Source organism: Pongo abelii, chromosome 16 (genome assembly GCF_028885655.2).
Source record: "Pongo abelii isolate AG06213 chromosome 16, NHGRI_mPonAbe1-v2.0_pri, whole genome shotgun sequence".
Lineage (NCBI taxonomy): Eukaryota > Metazoa > Chordata > Mammalia > Primates > Hominidae > Pongo > Pongo abelii.
Genome location: NC_072001.2, coordinates 97480467 through 97505020, shown reverse-complemented (window position 1 = coordinate 97505020; position 24554 = coordinate 97480467). Strand labels below are relative to the sequence as shown.

General features: G+C 38.0%; 1 protein-coding gene across 3 annotated transcripts in view; it reads right to left on the bottom strand.

The window, feature by feature from the left end:
- The window catches only part of MCTP2 (multiple C2 and transmembrane domain containing 2), a 254972-nt gene that overhangs the window by 100516 nt on the left and 129902 nt on the right, over positions 1-24554 (bottom strand). For all 3 annotated transcript variants that reach the window (XR_008513796.2, XM_002825867.6, XM_054531911.2), the window contains 3 exons: positions 17288-17474; positions 14907-15000; positions 839-941 (listed from right to left, as the gene is read on the bottom strand). Coding sequence is in view for 2 of the 3 variants with exons in the window: in XM_002825867.6 (XP_002825913.1) it covers positions 839-941; positions 14907-15000; positions 17288-17474 (384 nt within the window). In the remaining variant the exon portion in view is untranslated. The remainder of the gene's footprint in view (positions 1-838; positions 942-14906; positions 15001-17287; positions 17475-24554) is intronic.

Below are 24554 nucleotides of genomic sequence, written 5' to 3'. Positions count from 1 at the left end.
TACTAAAAAAAATATATATTTTTTGATATTGACCAGAAGCCAGATACCAGGGACAATGAAAAATGGAGCCATGGCCATTGGCAACGTGCTAGGGAAACAAGAGACTCTTATATCTGGCCATTGGCAAAGGTGTTTAGCAGAGTTAATCCACTTTTCATAGATCCTTGGAAACTTTCTGCTAATAGCATTAACTCTACTCAAAATGAACTTTATTTTTTCACTTATAAGCACAGACAGAGCATTGATTTAGCTTCGTGGGGACAGTATGTCACCATTTTACCCAAATTCAACAGGGCCTCCCCTCAATGTTCAGGTGCCTTGAAATCTAAAGCAAACTAAGATCTTAAATCTATCCAGCCTCCTAAATACCCAGGTTTGATAGTGTGGGCAGAGAATCACTGTGGGATGGGTCGCTCAGATAAACTGGAATATAAGGAGCCTTTGGAAGTCTCTAAGGAGTCACAGATAATCTGTATTTTCCTAAAGATTTTGGCAGATCTTAGAACACGTAAGATCCTTGAATTTAAGGCAGGTCTCCATTTCCTTAACCCATGAATGAATTAACCTAGAAATATGGAAGCTTCCATTTATTCATAGATTAATTTAGTCACTAAAAGATCTACTTTACAAATGCCCCCTATAACAGTCCCTTGCAGTTCCAAATGGTCTCTTCTATTATTAACACCACACTCTATAAAATGAAAGGATAAAAGGTTTTCAAAAGAAAAAACAATAAAATTTACTCTTTGCCCATAAAAATGGACAGAAAATTCCACTCAAGAGCCCCAGACTACCTTCCAAGCATAGCAGAAATAATTCCAGAGGCTAAAGCACTTACAATGTAAAAACTTTGTTCCATTCAGGGTTGAGGTTTTTGTAGACAGTATGCGTCTGAAGTCGGTCATTGCCTAACTCCAACAAGCAAAATGGGTCACTCTTCCCTGGAAAGACAACACACACATTGGTCAAAGACAAGTGAATCTCAAAAGGGACAAGGGCAATGTGAACAATAGTCAGATAAAGTTGTGCTTGCTGAAAGAGGGAAGGCAAGACTCCTTTTCCAATGAGTCATGGAGGCCCTGTGTGGGAATCCAGGAGACAGGCAGAGGCTGCAAGTGTTGTACCTTTAGCATACTTAACGGGTTAGAACAAACACACCACCTGATATGGTCTGGTTGTGTCCCCACCCAAATCTCATCTTGAATTGTAGCTCCCATAATTCCCATGTGTTGTGGGAGGGACCTGGTGGGAGATCATTGAATCATGGGGGCGGTTTCCCCCATACTGTTCTCGTGGTAGTGAATAAGTCTCATGAGATCTGATGGTTTTATAAGTGGTTCTTCTTTCAGTTGGTTCTCATTCCCTTTTGCCTGATGCCACGTAAGACATGACTTTCGCCTTCTGCCACAATTGTGAGTCCTCCCCAGCCACATGGAACTGTGAGTCCATTAAACCTCTTTTTCTTTATAAATTACCCAGCCTCAGGTATGTCTTTATCAGCAACGTGGAAACGGACTAATACACCACCCAAGATCAGGCCTTGATCGCCAGTGGCCACACATTTCACAGGAGTGGGAATCCATTTGGCATGAGAGCCCGTTTCTTTGTTTTTAAAATGAAGTTCATCTCTGTTTCCTTCCTAAATTCTAAGTCAATCTGTATGATTACTATTCTATAACTGGAAACCTATAACTTACAGGCTTCTACATGGCTATAAGAGGAAGTGAGAAAAAGTGTAAAAATGGCTCTTTAGGAGTTAAGCTCTGCTCCTAAGCAAATGGTCACAAACACTCATGATCCTGTATACTCAGTACGTTATGAGAATACATGAGCTACATTTTTGGTGTCATAAAACAAACAAAAAAAGTATAACTCAATAAAGGTCAGAGTTTTTAACTTAACAAAAAAAAAATTAAGCTCATCTTTCACTTCTCACCTCTTCTCTTTCTACCCTATCTCCCATATTTGCACACCAAAAAAGGTAAGAAATTGCCAAATCCAAAGTTAGACTTACAGTGTTACCAAGCAAAAAACTCACTTCCCTTTTGTTGTGTTTGGCAGAAGGATCTGGAATTGGAACTGTCAGGGAAAGAACGAATGGCTCCATAATAGCCGTAGGACATTAATACATTGCCGGCGTCTGCAGCACACTGGCACTTTACAAAGCAGCGCTTGCTAAATTAATTGGGGGCACAAGGACAGATGCTGTTCCAACAAATGGCCAAGGAGTCCCAGGCCAGGGCCTAAGCCAGAGAGTGCTCAGGCCTCTTGACCTGCTGGCCTACCATTCAGGTCACTGAACCTCCATCTAATTCGCTTAATAACCAGGTGCTCTGAGGTACAGCACATCAGTACAGATACTGATATTTGCAGGAGCCTGCATGAAGATTATTGTTTAAAAAGGGAGGAGGAGAAGAGCAGACTCATGGGCGATGAATAGTATTAAACAGGAGATTCCGCTCAACTGACTAGTGGCCTGGACACTTAGATTCCTCGCCAAAGCTTTTAAGTCAATGCTACTATTTCAGTTACTAGTAGACAACGATCAAGCCACAGACATAAAGGAATGAGTGAGGGTTTTCAATCGCAAACAATGGAAATGGTCCCTGTCTACATATAGCAGAAAAGAAATTTATTAAAATAATATCAAACAGCATTCAGAATTCCTACAAAGGCTGGAGAATCAGGCTAAAAAATATCACTATAAACCAAAGAATACTTAAGCACAAGAAACTCAGCCCATATCTCACACCAGGAAAAGTCTGTTGTGGCCTCTGCTTCCCCAGAATACTGCCCTCACAATTCACTTCCAATATGAATTCTCTACTCCCGCTTCTTTGCCTCACTTAAGACCGATGCAAGGGCCTCCGGGGCCTGTCTTACACAGCCAAGTACCCAGGCCTGAACGGCCAGAACTCACAAAGGGAATACTGACTTTGTAGCTTCTGTGAATGAAAGTGGGCTCTGACCTCCTCTTCAAAATATACAATGGGAAATGATTCAAACACGGAAAGGATTTTAGATGCTGGGGAGTCAAAATCAAACTAACATAAAAATCCATCTGCACCCACAAAAAGTCTTGTTTATTTAAAGACAGTTTACTCTGGCCATGTGGTTTGCAGGGGAAGAGGCTGGAGTTAGCTGGGGAAAAGCCTATCAACATAGAACAACACCATTTCCTCTTCAGCAACTGTGAACAAGAAGAGACCACATACTTTTGGCTTAATGCTCAGGTATACCATGCTTGATTTCTCAACCCAGGCTGAAACAGCTACTTAACCGTTTGTCAGACTATTAGTAGGTGTCAGTGCTGCTCCTCCAGAGACGTCAGCATGACACGCCATCAGCAGTTGCTCCAGGGAAACCGTCTGACACTTTTAATGAAAACCCTGGGGTTACTCCACAGCAGGGCAGAGATGCTGCCTGGTCCTGTTGAGGCACAGGTGGGCTCGTTCTGTGGCTCCCGTTCTCTCAAGCAAGCACGCTCTTAGCTGTCCCAGCTAATGAGGAACAGACTTTCCTCCAGAAACCAGGAACTTCAGTTATGTGTCTCCAAGGAACACACTGTACCAACTCTCTGAAGATAATTCAGTCAAAGCTCATTAAAATGCTACATTTATTAATATTACAGAATAAACAGAGAGAAGAAGAAACAAAGACATTAAAATGTTTATAGAGTAATTTACGCACATTTTATGGATTGATTTCTCTTAAAAAGTTTCAGATACATGGGGACTTTGAGTAAAATTTCAATAACAAATATTCTTATTTGAGATAACAAGTATCTCTCATAATAAATGAAATGTCCAAATGCTCACCAATGGTACTGAGAGAAAAAGACAAGGCAGACTGACATACACACATTTGAGGCTGTACTTTTCCTCTTTGTACCACCCATTTCACAGGAAAAACATCTAGAAGACCTCCTCTGTGTCCAGAAGCCACATCACCTTGACACATTTATGCCACTGACAATTCAGTTTCACATTGAGGTTTAGCACTTTGCACTCAATAGCCTTTGCTATTTTCCAACATTGCTTTAAAATTTATTTGTATTTCTTGAATGGCAAGTAAGGGGGGTTCACTTAAACAGTTTTACCTTTGCATCAATTATAGAAGCTGAATGACAAATATTAAATGTGTTACAATAGTCATATCATTTGATAATCCTTTTTTTTTTTTTTTTTTTTTTTTGAGATGGAGTCTTGCTCTGCTGCTTAGGCTAGAGTGAAGTGGTGTGATTTTGGTTCACTGCAGCCTCTGCCTCCTGGGTTCCAGCAATTCTCCCTCCTCAGCCTCCCGGGTAGCTGGGATTATAGGCACGTGCCACCACGCCCAGCTAATTTTTGTATTTTTAGAGGAGACAGGGTTTCACCACATTGGCCAGGCTGGTCTCAAATTCCTGACCTCAGGTGATCCACCCACCTCAGCCTCCCAAAGTGCTGGGATTACAGGCATGAGCCACCATGCCCAGCCCATTTGATAACCGTTTATTAAGCATATAGCTTAATAAATGTTCCTAGCACTAAACTGACCCTGAAATACAATGACCACCTAAGCTATTACCTGCAAGGGACTCTCATAATGGTCTCTGTTATTCTGAAAATGCTGCCCTTTCCAAGAAAACTCTCCTCATTCTCATCCCACAGCAAACTGAGTTGTTTCCACTTCAGATCTCCAATTGCGTATTGCTGTTACTACTCTTAAACCCCACATTTGCAAATTTCCACTCCACAGTCAGCTTGCATATTCACTTAAGGGTCCTGATGCAGGCACACCCAATATATGTACGCTCTTACCATCCCCCAAGAACAGTGCCATGGCCTAGCGACAGACAGCAGCAGTGAAATGCAGATGAGAACATGAAAGTTCAGAGAAATGTAATTCAGTTCAGAAAAGTTCAGAAAGATTTCTTAGTGGAGGTGATTCTTAATCGAGGTTTACAAGGGGAGTGTTTGATGAGCAGAAATGGATAAGTCCTTCTTGTGGAGACAGGACAGGTCAAAGCATCAAATCTATTAGGAAGATATATATATATACACACACATATAATATATATTATTATATATCATATATAATATATATGATATGTCATATATATTTTATATATAATATATATCATATATAACATTATACATCATATATATTATATATATCATATCATATATATTATATATGATATATATCATATATTATATATGATATATATAATATATATCATATATATGATATATATCATATATATCATATATATTATATGATATATATCATATATAATATATATATTATATAAGATATATATCTCATATATATCGTATATATGATATATATCATATATATTACACATTATATATATCATATATTATATTATATTACACATTATATATATTATGTATCATACATGTGATATATATATTATATATATATATATGAGAGAGGGAGAGGCAAATAGCGGTAATCAGGTAATGTAAGATGTAGGTGTACAGGTACAAAGATTGGCTTGAAGAAAATGACCAGTACTTTTCATTTCGTTCTACTTATCCAGGAGCCAGGAACCACCCTAGACTGTCAATACAATACAAGGGGTAGAGTTGGAAGAAAGCACTTCTGGACCAACACAATTCCTGAAACTAAATATGGAGCATTTTAGCTCAGAGAGGCTTGGGGGACGTGGGAGGACAGCAGAGCCATTCCAGATGAAAATTTCTAAAACTCTATTTTCATGTCTTATTTCCAACCATTTGTTTACAAACCTTACTATCAGATATTGGAGCACATTTTAATTGATCAATTCTGGAAATCTATATTTTCTATCTGTTTACCCCACATAACCCATCCTTATCTACCCACTGTTCACCAACTCTTTAGCAAGGTTGGTGTCTCTTTCCTCCACTCCTAACTTCACCAGGCTGCCCTATCCTGTCCTGCATACAGAGTAACAGGGCTCATTTCTGCTTCCTACTTTGCACAGGGAATAGCTCGTCCCTCTATGCCCTTCCAATCTCCTTGCTCTCCAAAAAAGGAAAACAAACATTTAAAAAAAAAAAACTAACTTCTCAGGCCTAGTTTAACCTTGCCTTCTTTGTGGAACTTTCTCTGCAACCTCCAGGGAGACCCCAGACTCCTATGATAATGAGTTTGGACATTATAATGCCTTCTGTATGATGTACCTGTTCATATATTCAATAACTACTTAATGATCCTCAGAATGTGCAAAGCACTGTGCTAGGAGCTGAGGGGGCTTTTAAAAGAAAATGAAATGTTGATCTCTGTTCTTCTAGGCCTAGCTTTTCATATACATCCAGCCTTTCCAGATGGGTCCTGGCCTTCTCTAGGACAAATAATGACTTCTTCAGCATCACACAGGCAAAGACCTGCTCACTTTGCTGTGACAGATGTCTAGAACAAGGGGCAGACAGGTCCATACTAGGACTGGAAGAAAAGTAAAGGAAGAATAGGATTTCATCTTGCTAAATGTTATTTATCTTAATTTCTGATAATCCTATATTCTAACGCCTAGAGCAAACAAGATGAGTAAACATGAGAGAGTTTCCTTTTTATTTTTATTTTTTAAATACAGACAAGGTCTCACTCTGTCACCCAGGTTGGAGTGCAATGGTGCAATCATAGCTCATGGTACTGTAACTTTGAATTCCTGGGCTCAAGCAATCCTCCTGCCTCAGCCTCTACGATGAGCTAGGACTACAAGGACATGCCAGCATACCTGGTTAATTTTTTTTGTTTTTTTGGTAGACACTAGGTTTCATCATGTTGACCAGTCTGGTCTGGAACCCCTGGGCTCAAGCAATCCTCCCTCCTTGTCCTCTTAAAGTGTTGAAATTATGGATGCGAGTCACTGCCCTTGGCCCTAAATATTTTCTTCTTCTAACTCCACTTCCCTGCTACTTCTCAAGCCCCTCAACAATATCATCATTTGCTGATCTTGTCTAACATCTTTCCATTTTCATTCTCCTCTCAAAATCCTTGCTCCTCACAGCTGCCAGAATAAACTTTTGTAAGTTTATATCAGATCATATCATTCCCTTAATAGTTTTCCAAATTTCTTTACCTGGCCCCAAAGCTCCTATGTCATCCAGTCCCACCTAAGACATGAACATCCTCTCCCCTGAGAGGTTCCTTTTGCTTTCTGTCTTCTACTCCTGCTTGCTTTCTTCCAGACCTCTGAAAAAGCTGGGCAGGCCCTGGAACATTGCTGTTTCCTCATTTTCAAGTGCCTTTCCTTCATCTCTGCGGTGCCAACTGTTTCTCATGTCTCTATTTGACATCTCTGCTAGAACATCACTTCCTACAGTATCTCCAGTCAGGCATCCCTTCCATAAGAATTAACACCACGTCCTTGACCTTAGCAGTATAATTGAAATTAGACAGCCACTGGTTAAATCAGTCACTTCATATGAGGTCAGGGACCAATTCCTCTTTTCTACCATGTCACCAGGAAAAATCATAAGGTATCACATAGAATAAAAAAGGTATATTTGATAAATAAATTTAAATGTTACTAAGAACCCACCCATTAATATGGAAGTGATTCCTCTGTTAATTCATGGAATGTCACAAATGAGCTGAATTCATTCACCCTCATGGTGCCACTAAGTTATAAACCTCTAAGTCATCCATATACTCCCAAACTTTGCAATGACTACAGTCCATGTTCTTTGGCAGGCAGTTGAAGCAGACGGCCTGCCAGAGGCAGATTTATGTAGTTTTTAATGTGTTTTTCAAAAGTTGGTCTTGATTTGGGCTTAGCTATCCATGAAGATCTCTTGAAAATTAAAAACATTCAATCACAACTACTGAGCTTTCTAGAAATTGCAATTATAGCCATCCCTTTGAAAATAGGGCATCTTTAAGAGACGAGGTATTGCTATGGATACAGCCTCAAGAGACAGACAATTAAATGAAACCATAATATAGGCATGTGGTTTAAAACTCAGTGAACAATAACCATGAGACTATTTCTCTTCTGACACAAGCAGTCTTATGTTTCAAAACAAAAACAGCAATATAAAAAAACTTGTAGTCACTATTATAATTTACAGAAACAACTTAAAAGTCAGTATTATAGTACATGGCAGAAACATTTTTACTCTATAATGTGGGGTCTAAGTGCCCTATTTTGGTCAACAGTTTGACAATAGCACTTTTTTGTATAACAACAACAACAAAAAGATGAACACGCCAAGCTATTTTATACTAATAAAACTATTATCCAGATTATCAAAATGTAAAATTCAAGCACTAAAGTAGTTCAGTATGAGAATTTCTCTACCATGAAGCATATTTTTTTGTCTTTAAGCACTCGATAGAAATAGAAACAAAAAGAAACATCTTAGAGTGGTAACTAGATTTCTAAAAGTGGCTGAAGAGATAAAAGTGGTTATCAGCTTATATGTCTAACACGATCTAAAATTAGGGAAATTATAAACAGTATGTGAACAAAACAACCTACACAATTCTTCATGTACCAAATATACTCTAATAAAATGCATTTAATAAGGAATGGGAAAAACATTTATTAAGCACAAAATATATATCAGGCATCTTCATTTAGGATTTGATTTAACCCTTAAAATACCCATGAGGACACGGAGGCTTAGAGGGAGCCTAAGGCCAGTATGTGGGAGAACTGAGATTAACACATGGGTCTCTGCTTCTGTATATCTTCCTTGTCATTAGACATAGGGATTAAAATGAGAGACAGCTACCATACAAACAAAAGGCCAAAACATGGGCACTAATTTTTATCTTCAATGAATACATCATTGAACTGGACACTGGTTTAGTTAAGGCTGAATCCAGGGCCCATGGAAAAGGCTCATGCACTTACCCAAGGAATGGAATATTTTACGGCAGTTACAGCTCAAATCTGTGTGGGGGACAGACCAAGAGCTCCTCCTAATGGCATAGCCAAGGAACCAGTGAACTAGAAATGCAACCCCCTGATTTTGAAGGTCTCCATCTATTTCAAAGGTACACACCACCTCCTACACCTCACGTCCTGCAGTAGAGGAGCGAAGGCAGAGTGAAGATTGAGCCTTCTCTTAGGGATCACAAGCTCCCTAAGGGTGTGTCTGTTAACCAAGTGTGGTGCTCAATGAATATCTGTGGTCAATTACCAGAACTGCCCCCGAGCTGACTTTCCTGAAGTTGAGAAATACTTAAAAAGTGGTAGAGGAAGCTATATTGGGTTCCCTGGAAAGAAACAGTGGTTCTGGAATTAAATGTATCTTTATTCTCCTGGATCAGGCAATTGTTATGGTCCCTAACATGCCTATTTATCAAATAAGGATACTTTATAATAACCTGGATTTCTTGTCTGGAAACATATTTATTTTTCCTCTGATAGATATTTTGAGATTATGCTAATTTGGGAGTTATTTCCTTTATTAACAATGGAAAGAGAAAAGGGTCCAAGTGACACCTTTATTACCAAGATATCAAGAGGATCCAGATATATTTGGAAACTTTTCATGATTGATGGCTGGGTTTTGTTTGTTTGTTTGTTTTAATGGCAAAGAGTGCCAAAAAGTCTCAAGGGTGAAATAAAAATCCCCAGGAGAATTCTGGAAGGCAAGCAACTCCAAATTGTGAGTCAAGATGATATTTCCAGTTTTGTCCCTCCATTGCCTCCTGATAATTCCCTAGCTTCTCATCATAACATATAGATTATTAGAATAATGAAAACATGAAAAATGAAGATGAGTGATATGGTTTGGATCTATGTCCCTACCCAAATCTCAGGTCCAGGTGTAATCCCCAATGGTGGAGGTGCGGCCCAGCAGGAGGTGATTAGATCACAAGTGTGGATCCTTCATGAATGGTTTAGCGCTATCTTCTTGGTGCTATCTCCTGATAGAGTTCTCACGAGATCTGGTTATTTAAAAGTGTGTAGCATCCCCTATCCATTGGTCCTGCTCCTGCCATGTAATACTCCTGCTCCACTGCTCCTGCTTTGCCTTCCATCAAGAGTAAAACCTCCCTGAGACTTCCCAAGAAGCAGAAGCTGTCGTGCTTCTTATACGGCCTGCAGAACCATGAGCCAATTAAACCTCTTGTTTTATAAATAATCCAGTCACAGGAATTTCTTTATGGCAATGTGAGAACGGATTGAACAATGGGATTGTGCTATAAAAAGAGAGGATATTGAAGCCCATACTGCATTTTCTGTTGTGCTGTTATGTCACTTCATATCCTCCCACACTGAGCTAGGCGCGAGGGCTGCTCTGATTGCTTTGTTGCTACTCTTGGCATGGTGAGTTAAAGTAAACTCTCCTAAGTTTCCAGTTCCCCTATTACGTAGGATTCTGAGTGGGTAGGGGGCATCCTGGGAGGAACAGGGTAAGGGCCATGAGTGTGAAACAGAGGGAGACTGAAGAATGGCCTCTTGCCTTTGGAACATCCTTTATGGGGAAGGAAGTCTCTTACAATAATTATTTTAGAGAATAAAATTAATAAAGAGAAAGCTTAAGTAACAGGAAGGTAGCTATATGAAACCACTTTTTGATTCTAAGAATGCTAAGGAAGAATCATTGATTTGGTGTGGAATCTTGGCACATGCATCATGCCAGTGGTGGCCATGATGGTTTCAATTCCTAGTGCTGAATTAACCCCAACACATCACAATCCTGGCAGCTTCTCAGCAGCATACTGTCAATTATAATAAGGCTATCCTGAATAATCTGCATACATGTGCTGAGCAAACCAATACAGTTTCCTACTTTTCATTGGCTGATCTCTCTCGGTGGGCAACATAGGTGTTGTCATGTGTACTGAAAGGTGACACAATCTGGACTGAAACACATTTCAATTCTCTAACAATTTTCCCATTAACCCATTGTTTACTATATTCTTTTTTTTACAGTTTATGAGATTAACTTTGTATTTTCTTTCAACAGTATTAATTTATGATCAGATGTGCCCCTGGGCAGCATATACCACAACTTTCTGTCTGGGCCTCTACTGTAGGTATGAAACCTGCTATACAGTCCATTTCTCAGCACTGTCCAGAATAAAATGTTTCTTTTTCTCAGTTAATCATTAGAATGTGAGTTATTTTCTTCTTAAAATACCTGCGTTTTAAGACTAGCAGTAGCTGAGTGAAGTATGTTGGTCTTGTCAAACATTACACACAGCTATTCACCTTGAGCCTCCAAGTACAATTTATCATTTGTTTCATGAATCAAGGCTGTGGCCTGGTTTACTACAAAAGTAATGACATCAGGCTGCATCACCTATTACTTAAAAATGTTAGGTTACATTGGGCATAAGGAATTTGTGAAACAAATTCTTTAAAAAATATTTGACAGGCTTTTCTACTAGAATAACTGCTTATGGCTAGCCACGTCTAACGTTGGCATAGACCTGAGAAAAAATAGCTTGTACCAATTTTAGAGAGATAGGCTCCAAAGAAGATAGATTACTTAAGATCCTTTGAATAAAGTCTTCTCTCTTGTACACAAATGTCAGAAACTCTAAAAAATGCCAAGATAAATATACATTTAAATGTATTAACAGATAGCTTCAACTGCAATCAAATAGCATATTTATTAAAAAAGACATAATTTAAAAACAATAAATATACCTTTTTATACATTAGAGAATTAAAGACTTTACCATTTGTAAATATCATAATACTGGTAATATACACAGATTTAGGCTTATTCATATCTTTTAACACATTTGAAAATGTATGCACTATTTTCCTTTATAGATAAAACAACTTTATGAGAAATAAATTCACCTTAGTATATTTTATTCTAATGTTCTAAAATACTAACATAGTAATGAGTATTCAATTTTTCCAAAGTTTAATTTCTTATGACTATATAATCATAACATCAATAACAACTCACAGGGAATATCCTTCTAATTTGATTCCAGTGGCTTCAATGACCTATATTTTCTTTTTCTAATGGTTATTCGAAAAGAGGTGGATGTCTTTAAAATTAGGAAACTACTGACCACAGAGTTTACCATATGCATTCACTCCTCCTACAGGACGTGCAGTCCCTTTGCCCCCATAACAGTAACTATAACCTCCATATGGACTACTGCCAAGACTAATCGCTATGGACTTTTGCTTTATCAGGATTCCTGAACTTTAGGTGAAACTAAACTGAAGCATCATTTATTGTGGTTACTTCATGTTGTTCTTAGAAACATGCAATTACTGCAAAATAAAAACATATGATACAAGAAAAGTGGAAAGAATGAAAGGTTCCCTTTTGCACCATGTCTAAAATGACCATCATTCTTTAGAGAATGTCCCTGGTTATCCGGAGTAAATGCACTTTTTTTTTAATTTGTGGGTGCTTTACTCCCCTAGCAACTGCAATAAATGAACGTTCATTTATAAAGTAAGATGACTGGAAAATGGAAGGTATAGAGTAGAAATAGTTACTTGTTTCTTAAATGTTCCTGGCACTGACAAAAATGAGTGGCTTTTCTGATCCTGATCCAATGACACTGTTGAGGTCTGTTTTATTTTGTTACTACACACTTTGAATTGGTAACAATAATGATAACAGCAGTAATGCCTGATCCCCACTGTAGGCCACAATCGCTGACCTCTTAGAGGTATTCATTGCTACCTCACGGTAGTGTGAATCCATTTCTTTTTTCACATAGAAAAGTTAAATTACAACTATCTGGAATAAGTCCACTTTGTAGCCCTAAAGCAGCGCCTTGGTTGGAACAACACTCTGGAGGATTCACACAGGAGCCTGACAATGTATAAACATAGACTGTGAAACTCAGTTCTAAAAACAAAGATCATTACGGTCTAAACACATGTTTAGCTAATGACAAATCACTTTTCCTCAATTCACTATAGCAATAATTTTCTCATAAATACAGAAATAGTAAAACACCAGGGCATTTAGTCGAACCACACAGCATTATTTCACTTCTAACTACTGCTATTGTTATTGGAATTTGTTGGTACTTACCTTCATCCACTCCAAAACTATCTACTGAATACCTTGAACATAAAACAATAAAATGAAAACATTTCTCCCAAAATTATTCTTCCATAGAGAGGGTCTTTACAAAGACTCCTTCCTTCAGGTATCCTCTCCTATTCACTTTAATAGTCAAAATACTCTTTGGAGATGATACACTGGCCTGAAACAATCTTTATAAAAACTAGTTTTGGGGGCTTTATGGAGGTTACTTGATAGGACAGGTTAAATAAATTAAGTTTTTCAAAAGTGTTTCCATTAGCCAGGGGTGGTGGCAGGCATCTGTAATCTCAGCTACTGGGGAGGCTGAGGCAGGAGAATTGCTTGAAGCCAGTAGGCGGAGGTTGCAGTGAGCCAAGATGGTGCCATTGCACTCCAGCCTGGGCGACAGAGCAGGACTCCATCTCGGGTTAAAAAAAACAAAGGGTTTGCACATACGGATGTTGTTGTAAACAAGCCTTCAAAAAATACTCTTACTGCATTATAATCAGTCACTGGAAATTAAAATATATATATATGCAACTTACAGAAAGAATTTTTTTTAATGCTGGAAGGCATAAATGAGTTCTTGGGGCTGGAGACATTTCCTGAGAGAACAACAATTGTGCATTCGAAAAGCGCTGTATGTAAACAATTACAGGGAATTAAAAATAATTTTCTCTGGAAAACTCATAGGCAATTGTAAATGTGCTTTAGGGATGACAGAACCACTAATGTCAAAGGCACATGTGAAATGCTGACTGTTTTCATAAAATATAAGTTAAAAGAAAAATGTCTTAATTAACATGAGATTACAAACATTTGCAACAATACTAGTGAATATTAAGAGCAATCATCTGAGTACTTCACCTACAAGCCTCAAAAATTGTATCTTCTATTTGGCCCAAAAACCATGTTTGGATCTTCTCACTAGTCAGGATCATCTTATAGAGTAGTCATTTCTATTGCTTCATTTTTGAGCAGGGTGAGGAGGACTTTTTTTTTCAACTAAGTTTATATTTCCTAAAATTTCCGTAATATAACGTGCTGAAAACTAAAGTTCTCTTTTCCAATGGTTGAACTTCCTCAAACTCAGTCTCAGAAATTTAGAGGCTGTGCAAATATAGTGAAATTGTTCCTGTCTGAAAGGAAGAAAAAGAGTAGCCCACATTCTAAAAATATGAGATATACATTTTTAAAAACCATGCAATCCTGAATCAATAGATAGAACCATGCTGTAGAATACTCTTTGTATTCATCAATTTACTTGGTAAATAGCATCTGTCATGTAGGCGGCTAAATTGTTAGTCAGCACAAGGGGGTAATTTGGCAATGAGTGGGGAGTCGCTGTCAGACACTGGCGTGTCTGGATTACTCTACGTGCAGCAGAGCATAATTCAGCACAAAGCATGTCTGCTTTGGCCTCTTTCTAAAAGTTCAAGTTACAGAAGCACCAAGAGAAACTTCCTATAAGACAATGTCAACTGCAAAGTGGTCCCAGGGCCTAGACTCTGGTCATTGTTACGATGAGGTGCCAGCCAGATCTGACTTCAAGCTCAGATTTACGAACCATGTGAACCATTCGGCACAGAGAGCAGCAAAAGGCGAGAAGTCGAATCGCTGTCATTTGAGGTTACATAGAAAAGCTTGACCAACAACTTAATTTAACAAATAAAGAAGTCGTGACTCATACTCCACAAATATTTTTGAAGCTCAATAGATTTGAATATTACTGAATCAGCATAAAATCATTTGAAAGAAATAATTGTGTAAATAGGTGCTTTATGTGAAAGAAATTGCTCAAGTCTGCCTCTTTTTTGCTATGACTCTATTTGAAGGAGCATGACTGTTATATTCATACTTCTGCTTATTAAGCATTTTGCTTTGCCAAGAGATTGTTTCAAAGCAGGAAATAAAGATAAATTAGAAAATGAAAATGTCCTGTACCTGAGAAATCTGCCGCTAAGAGATCTGCTGCCTTTAAAACCTTCACTTGTAGAATGCCGATGTCTTTCATATCTTTCAGGGAGTTCTGTAAGCACTGAGGGTTGAAAAGGTGATACAAGTGAAAACAGTTTTTTAATACACTATTTCATGTCATAAAGTCCTATAAAAGTCCTATAGGAAGTGCATCCTAGATTTATCTTCCTTTTTCTCATGAAATCTTTAAAAAAAAATCCCCAAAAATATATTATATAACAGGACAGTTAGGCACTTACAGCAGCCAGATTAAAAGAAAAGTGATTGAGAATTAATTAACTACAGCTTTAAAATAAACCAATTAGAAGCACACATAATCTACTTTTAACATCGCCCCCTGGTGATAGCATGGATACCCCACCGGGAAAACGTGTGGGTAGAACCACATTGACACTTTTTCCCCACTTCTTTCTCATTAATGCAACTTTTAAATCACTCTGAAACACAACATTATTCTGACCTAGTTAGTACAAACTTTATGGATTCCAGAGGACTAAACTTGGACCCATCACAGATACTTATTACCACTCTAAAGAGAGCTGGGGCAGAAACAGTGAATTTTCTGGTCTGTTTTAGCTAGCTCATTGAATTAGAGATTAAGCATCTAGTATCACCCTAGATTCATATTTACTTTGGCCTTGAGTTTGTACGAGCCGAAGTCTGAATACATCTACTGCTCATTCTTAAGCACATACAGCAATATTTGGATGTTTATATACATGGAATCCTTCAGAAATTGTGCATGAAAGAGGCCAGCAGATAAACTCTCTTCTCCTGCCTCCAGAACACACCTACTGAAGAAGATACTGCCTCAAAACCTTTGGATATGCTATTTCTGTCATGATTAGATAGCTAAAAACCTGTGATAAACAGACCGCAAGGATTTAAGAAAGGCTATTAAAATACTTGTTATTTAGGCATTTCAGGTAGAATAACACAAGCTTAATAATAGTTTGCCTAACTTAATATGCATCATTCCTAAAAACATTTGAAAGTTGTTTCTCTTCTATATTTTCAACCTAAACAAACAAAACAATTAGTTTTTAAACTAAGAGAATGCAATTGAAATGAAGTGCTTTTACAATTCAGAAGTGGAAATGCCTTTAAAGATGATCTGTCCTTACAACTTAAAAAACAAATCCAGGGGCCTGTAACTTGTACTCTATATGTGCTGGCTAGCTTGCTAGCTGAAGAAGCACTCAGTATTTCTATTTTGATCATAGCCTCTTCAAACCTCTTTTTGATTACTACTCCTCAAATCCTAAAGTATTATTCAAAGCAGGCATTATGATGGTATCTAATGTTACTTTATAAACACACAAAACTCCTCATGGATTTGGTAAATTTGTCAACTTATCCATTGGAAAGCTTGAGGAAAAGTTTCATTCTTCACCATTAAATTTTCATTTGCTTACCTAATCAGAGAGAATGTTAATAGTTGTGTCAAACCTTCTTCACAGTATGCCAGCCTCACATGAGCAATCTGCACTGACAATGAGCTATGTGGCTAGGTCTTGTACTCCCGAAGATAAAGAATTATTCAATTAATCAATACATCTACACAGTGAAGGATCCTGGAGACACTAAAGTTTATGCTGAGAATGATAGTGCCATTGAATAAGGATTCATCTTTGCTTCATTTTCATGCCACTTTTCTAAAACATGCCTTCCCTGTGTGGCACTAAAATAAACATATTGATTTATAAAGAAGATAGGATAAAAGCAGAATGCAAATAAAGGCACCTAGAAAGCCAGAGTACAAAAAATAAATGAAGAGGACACAGCCATTTCATTTAAAAATGCTGAGTGGACTGTTAAGCACATTGCAACTACTTAGGGAGAAATCACACACTGCTCTTATCATCCAGAGTAGTTCAGAACAGCAGTCCTTCATCTCCAGCTAGTGTTATTGCTTTACAAGGCATGAGCAGTTTCTTACTTGATCCTAAGAAGTTCTGCAAAGGTATCCATAACATTGCAAACATTAATGGCTCGTAAAGTTATTTGTGAACTCATATTAAAGTCCTATTTACACACACACACAGCCTAAGCAGGAGTCTGCTTCCCTGGGGATTTCAACATTCCCCCAAAGACTTGCTAAACGCTAAAAATTCAGAATATCTTTTTGCCTTTTAAAATAGCAAAACCAACTCTTAATTCTACTGTCACCTTTTCACTAATGCATTAACCCCTAAGTCTGATGTCTTGTTTTATGATGTACAATGAAACTTGGGACAAAGATCTCTTTTGATGTAGTTTTTCAATTCAGAGACTTTGTTTCAATAAAGACTTTGTTTTAAAAGAGAAGGTGGGAGGAGGGGGAGTGTACAATAAGGCAAAACACTCACATATCGCTGGGTAATCTGCTTTCTTTCGCTGGGGTCTGCTAAGGGGCAGACACATAGATCAGAGACGGAGACCCCCGCACAGGGTGTAAGTGTGACCAACATAAGGAGAGCCCCCAGACAGCTGTCCAGTGGCAGCTCCAGGCAGTTGGCTTGCTTCAGAGGGAGTGCCGAGATATCCACTTTACACCTAGAAAAGTTTCAGGAATCGAGAGAGAGAAAAGTGATTAATTCAAGGCCACTGCAGTACCTCCAAAGCACCTGGCTTTGATTTCATCATCCCCCAAAACTCATTCTGTCTGGTCTTAACATTTATTGAGCAGCGAAGGTTGCCCTAATTCATAATGCTCACTCCCAGCCTAACACACTCTAAAATTAAGGAGAGGAAGAGGTCCAGAAAATCAAAAAGAAGGCGGCATCGGCAGATGGAAAATGAAAAGAGAGGAATGGATCTTTGCCAAATAAGGTCTGTAGGAAGATAAGATCAAAAATTAGGGAGAAAAAAGTTTGAAAGTTTAAGCCTTATGAGTGAGCATGCTGTATGGCTTCCCTGGGCTGTGCCTTTTATGAGTAAAGAGAATAAAGGATCATGGTTCAAAATATGAAGGAAAAAAAAAAAGATAAGAGAAAGGCAAGTGGGAGAGCGTTAATGGAGAAACCGTTTTCTTCCTGATTAATGCCAAGTGGCAAATTTTTATTTTAAAAAACACGTTAAGGTGTTTTCCTAATAGGCACAGTGCCACAGGATTTCCCCAGGTGGGTTTCTTTTGGACAAATGGAGCATGAAGTGCTGTTGATTGATCCCATTTCAGCAGCACTGCCAGGAAAGGCTGTACCCATCTGCTATAAATTGCATGTTTTCCGCCTCTTAACAGCCAATGTTCTGGGGATGCTGAAAACCTCAAACACATTTAAATACAGAAGCAAACACCAAAAAGGGGGACTGAGGTGCTAAGCCATTTCTTTGCCTTAACACTGACAACTCTGGGTTTGCCTGGACCACACCTGCTCTGTTTATGTATGCAGGTGGGTGAAGTAGGTGGGGTTGAGTAAAGTGGGGCACGGTATTCCCAGACATCATTTTTTTTTACATTCTCCTTTACCCTCCATAATTATAGAATAAGATGAATATTCAAGACTTCAGAAAAGGATGGAAGCACTGCTCCCCAGAATGAACAATAAGGATAGATTCTTACCCTAAGCTGTCAATGGACTTTGTACATTTGCAGTTAATTACAAATAGGTTAACTTACATACTATATAAAGCAATGGCAATTTTGAGCCACATGGCTATGTGGATGAAAACTTCTACTTTAAGAAATTTGAGAGAAAGCTAGCAATCACTTTTCCAAATAAATATGACATTAAAAGACTCTACTAGACTTTATTACAAGATTTTAAAATATTTTACATACCAATATGTGTCCATATAATTAACTTAAGTGGGCATTTATTTCCTATTTATCAAAGTGACCCCAGTTACAGGAGGGAGTGGTCATTAGAGCTTTTGCATGTAATAAATTCATCAAATATTTCTATGGGAGACAAATTACAAAAAAATGTATTTTTAAATAATCCTCTGATTTGAATCAAAACAATTTTTCTGTATCAATAGGGAAACTTTTAAAGTTAAACTGCATTACTATCTACAAAAAAAATAGGTTAATAAATATTTTTATTTCATAAGCGTGATGTAAGTGGGAAATCAAATTTGCTTGGAAAGAAAGAAATGTCTATTGCCTTAAACCATTTATTTCTAGAAAAGTAGGTCTCCACAAATTCTTAACCAATATTGCAGTAATATTTCTACTTCGGAATACTTTGCTAAGCATTATTTTACACTGTTATATACACTTTCATTTAATAAAGCTCTTTCTTATGGAAAAGTAAATAATCCAAATTTCTAGAAATTTTCTCTGCTAGTCACACTGTAACAAATTAACAATAGCCTATTGATGGCACATTCTTTTTAATACCATTAATAATGGCAATTTATTTTTGTCCTTTAAAAGTTTGCCTTTGGGATGGTGGTTTTGTTGGTTCTTTGAGCAGCCAAAATTTATTTAGATACAAGTGCTCTGACAGCTAATAATGTTTGAGGGTCAAAAATAATATATAAGTAAGCTCTAATAAAATTTTTCTTGGATAATTCAAAATGAACCTGATATTAATTCTAGAGTAATCTAATAACGCTGTGAGCAGTATTACCATAATTCGAATAACTGTGAAAATTTTCCTAGCGACTGTTTAAGTGCTCAACTTATTGCAACAGAGCAGTTTGTCAATTTTAAGTAAAAGCTGAACCACATACCAGATGAAATGCAAAGTAAATATTGGGTTTCTTCTCAAAATTACACATTTTCACAAGCTTTTCACACATTGCTGTCCACTGTGAATGTTTTACACTTACATTATTACAAAAACATTAGTCCCTTCACTAGAATGAATACTTTCATGAAAAACAGCCATTTGTAGTTTAGATATTAGAGTCCTATGAGCAACAGGTTGAAGATTTAGGCATCAGCTTAATGGATTTTACAGTCTTTGATAACTAACGAGGGAATCCAGCCAAATATTTACTTGTACTTTCTCAGTGACTAGAAGGAACAAGTTAAACTGACATATTAGCATCATGATATTAGCATCATGTCAATCAAAATTAAAACTTAGTCTTTCTGGACATGGGTTATGACCCAGCCTCTTAGAGGTCCTGACCCACCACACGAACCAGTATGTTAGGAATTAATTTAAAGCTACCATAGTAGCCCCCCTTTAATGATGACCTTTTATAAACATTCTGTAACTCTTCTACCCACCTGGTGTCCCCATTTATTTCCACATTCTGGAAGAAGGAGGAAAGACGGGAGACAGAAAAAACGTATTTCATACAAAACCTTCTTCAGGCCTCATATTTAACCTATTTCAACTCCAGCTCACACTGCTCCAGTTTTGTCATAAAGTTTGAAGGAGAACCAGAAGCTCTGGACATTAGCCAGAGACTGGGAGAATTATTTTCATTAACCCCAACCTAGTAAGAGGTTACTGCATTATCAGAAAAGCGGCAGAATTTTTTTTTAACAAAAAAGACTTTTTCCCTCAAATTGCAAATACTGTTAACCATAATACTCATCCAACCTCCCAAAAGAGAAATATCAAATGACCAAAATGGATTTTTGTGTTTTTTTCTTAGGTTCAAAGACAAATGGACTAAAATCTAAAGTCTTTAAGACGTAAACATTCTATAATACATTAATCAAAGACATCTGCAATACGAAAAATCTCAAAAGAAGAATCTAGACTTCTTTTTCATTAGTGTGATGGATTCTTCTCTGCAAAAATACTAAATAATTTGGTTGTGCTCTTATGTCTTTCTACTCACTGCTGAAGACCAGTAAAATCTTGCTCTTTTCTGTCCTCTCTTTGGCTACGTCTTATTGGTAGGGTACAGGATTAGCCTTTCCCTGTTATGGGCAGGTGTGAGGGGCTAATAATTAAATATTTTTGGTTTGTGGGCCGTAAGTTTTCTGTAGCAACTACTAAAATCAGCCGTTGTACCATAAAAGCAGTAACAGACAATGTAAACAAATGAAGGTTTTTTTCCCCAAAAAAAACCTTTATTTACAAAAACGGGCAGCCATATGGATTTCACCTACAAGCCCTGGTTTGCTGACCCCTGAACTACAGAAATACTTGCAATTTAGTGGTGGTGAATTACACATCTTTTTTTTTTAATGTAAATTTTTTTTAACTCACAACAGCTCAAGAAACACTGGTCAAAATATCCAAATTAATAAAAATGGATAAAGCAATAAAACCTATGAAAATTGCTCTCTTCTGTCTGATAGAAACAATATGGAAAACACACACTCAGGGCATCTATATAAGGAATTCATTTAATGAGCATGAACCAATTAGGTCTGTTCTGGTGGCATCACATATGACTTCACACCCAAGGGGACTAAATGTCTTTGGACAGTCATTCAGAAGGTGCAACACACCGAGCCCTTAGGTGACCAGGAAATTTTTATTCCAACATCAGCTTTTTAAAAATGTAATCAATAGGAGCTCCACTGCAACAACAAGATTTACACGATGGAAATCAAAATAGCCAAGTCACTGCTGTGTTGGTATCTAGGAAGGAACTCCCATTGCTCATCTGCAAGACATGGAATCCAGTGGCTTTGTGCCTTCATCCCTGCCCTCGTCTCTAGTCTTATCATGTGACACCACTGATTTTTCCACTCCATCAAGGTTCTCGGAGGGAATGTGCTCTCTCTCCTCTCCAGACCTTTGCCTATGTTTTGCTGTCTTCCTGGAAAGCTCTTCTTCCTGTCTGCTTGTTAATTACCACTATTCCTACAAGTCTCAGCTTAGACCGCTGTTCTTCAAGGAAGCCTCCTCTTCCATTCTAAGCCCAAATTGGTATCCATGGTGCCAGGACCTGCAGTCCTCATTCCACCTACTGCCACTGCCTGCTTACTTGTAGTAGCCCAAGACTCATCAGTGCCCAAGGACAGCAGCCTTTTCTGTATCACTGTCCACTGAATCCTCAAGTACTGTGCCTTCTGCCCAACATACAATGTGCTCTAGATTTGAATACATTGAATGCACAAAACAATGACTGTCAGCGCCGTAACAAAACTCATAGTCAAAAACTCCAAATTATAGTGTTTTTTCTTGAACTAACTAAATCTTTTGCAGCCTCTGTTTCTTCCCCTATGTAGGAAAGGAATTGAAATAAATGTATTTACTAGGTGCCTCTTAGATTTAAAATGCCGTTGTTCTACTCACCTGAAGAAAACAGACTAAATTACTTTTTTTTCCCTTTCCTGCAAAAGGCATATATTAAAGCCACCCTCTCTAGCCCACAGGCAATTAATGTGCTGATTTAGCATTGTTTCTGACCTCCCATTCTTGTCTTTCTCCATTAATCCCACAGCATTTTAATGTTTTAATTCAACACATAATTTTACCATATCAGTCAGACAAACCTGCTCAAGTTTTACTTGCCATGATAGCTTTTAACCTCTTATTCATTACCATAATTCTATGTTTTATATTACAGACTGGTCAGCTTTTAACTTAAAGGCAAGGGGCAGAAAAGAGTGCTAGAGTTTTAAAAGCTATAAATCTCAGAGGCTAAGGAAGCCAGGGAACAGGAGGAAAATAGTGAATGTGTCAAGCCTGGCTGTAAAAGCAGATCAACGACATGGGGTGCAATTTGTCCAGAGAAATACTCCAGCCCAGATTTTTCACTGCCTCAGAGCCGCTAATAAACTGGTAGAACATCAGAGCCGCTTTATACAGCACCATCTGGGACTGAGGAGGGACTCTGAGGCGGGCTAGTCCAAATGGGCTTGTGGGTTTCCATTCTCAATCTTTCCAAACTAAATTAAGTCTAGAAAATTCTATAATGAGTTAATCTGTAGAATCCCCTTGAAATATAAAATATACTTTAAGAAATTGGTATGATTACTTCGAAATGGCTCCAAATGGAATAATCTATATTACTCTATATTCATACTCTTGACATTTTGTTTACAAGTTGGAGCCAGTTAAACTTAGCTTTATGTCTTACTCTTCCCTAAAAGCTCACTGTTCCTATCTAAGATCAGATGCTTTTTTGCTTGTTTTGCCCACGAACAAACACTGAAAGTCGGTAGGCAACACAGTTTCAGGGGATGACTGATCTTACCCGAGCACCTTCATCTCACCAACCCCAGTGTTTTTAGGAGTTACTTGTGGCTCAGGGGGAATCTGCAGGTAGGTGGACTATGGAAAAAGGGGAAGTCAGCAAGTTCCACATGACTCAGGAGAGCCTGGAGGAGGGGCCTACTGGGCAGGTCCGTGTTTTAACCATCACCAAGCTAACAACCTACCACTGCCAATGTGATTTCTCTACAAATAAGCAACCACTACCCCAGCCTTATCATACATGGTTATAAAACTTCAGTATTGTTCAGGCTGACCTACACTGCCCAACCGTTCCATCAATGGATGTCCCTCCTACCATGTCCTTGACAATGGTCACTGCTCACTTTTACCAAAAAAATCAAAAAATTCTATGCTGTTTTGGAGGAAAAAAATACATTGAATTTTACTAGTCATATCTTATTTTCTTAAATTGCATAATTTGAGTTGCCAAAGTGTGAGTACCTACAGTTTACATGCAGAAAAATCTCAAAATTAATAATAAGTAATACCTACCATCGGAGTGCGCAAGGGAATAAACAGTGTCAAGGAGATGTTGTTACTCTTAGCCATGAGGACCCTGCCAGTTGGCCAGTGAGCCCATTATACAGATACAGAGTCAGACTCCACAGGGAATCCACTGTCCAAGTCCCACAGTTAGCATACAGTGTGATTATCAGCAAGCTCAGGATGTGTGACCCCAGAGCTGATGTTCCTTCCCTCCCACTGAACTGCCTACACAGCTTCCCTGATGAGAATTTCCCCAAAGAGTCCATCTAGATTTGTAACTGTAATGTTCAATTATGAATATCAAGGTTTTATCCAAAAACAAAGCATGAGACAGGCTTTGGAGAGGAGAGTTACGTTACATTTGCACCAGCAGAGAGCCTCCTGATGCAAAAAGGTTTTTCCCAACAGTTGGAAAATAGCTAGGCCTTAGAATGAAGATCACAAAGAAAAGAAAATGTGTTAAAAAAAAACAAAAAACTTGAACTATTTAAACAATAGCCAGGAAGAAGGAACCATAAGTAGCATGTCAGTGATGTACATATGCTAGCACAATCTTTCAGTCTGAGAAGCAGTCAATATTTTATCGTAGATTTCCCCCACCTGCAAGCTCGAGGCAGGGTAAAGCAGTAGCACCAGCTCCCAAGAGATACTTTTGTTATCTTTTGTACTACAGGAGAGGAAAAAGGAAAAGGATACCAAAAAAAAAAATTCTTTAAATTTCATAAAGAGGAAGAACAAAATGACCACCGAAACAGGTATATGTCTCGGTTATAAACAGGAAATAGCTAAAATAATAAATGAACACCCAAATGACAAAACATGGATTACAAGAGACATCTTAAATTACTTTTTTTGTCTCTGTGAAGCAACCCAACACTCATTTGGAAAAGCGTTTCCTATTATGTGAAGGAAGCATGACAGCACAATGACTTGTGAAATGCAGGGGCATTATTCTTTGCACCTACTAAAACAACACGCTGGCCATTCATCACAGGAGGCCCCTGTTCCCACTGTTTGGATAACACTTTGCGACACAGAGTTCTCTGAATTTGTGTAATTGATCTTTGCT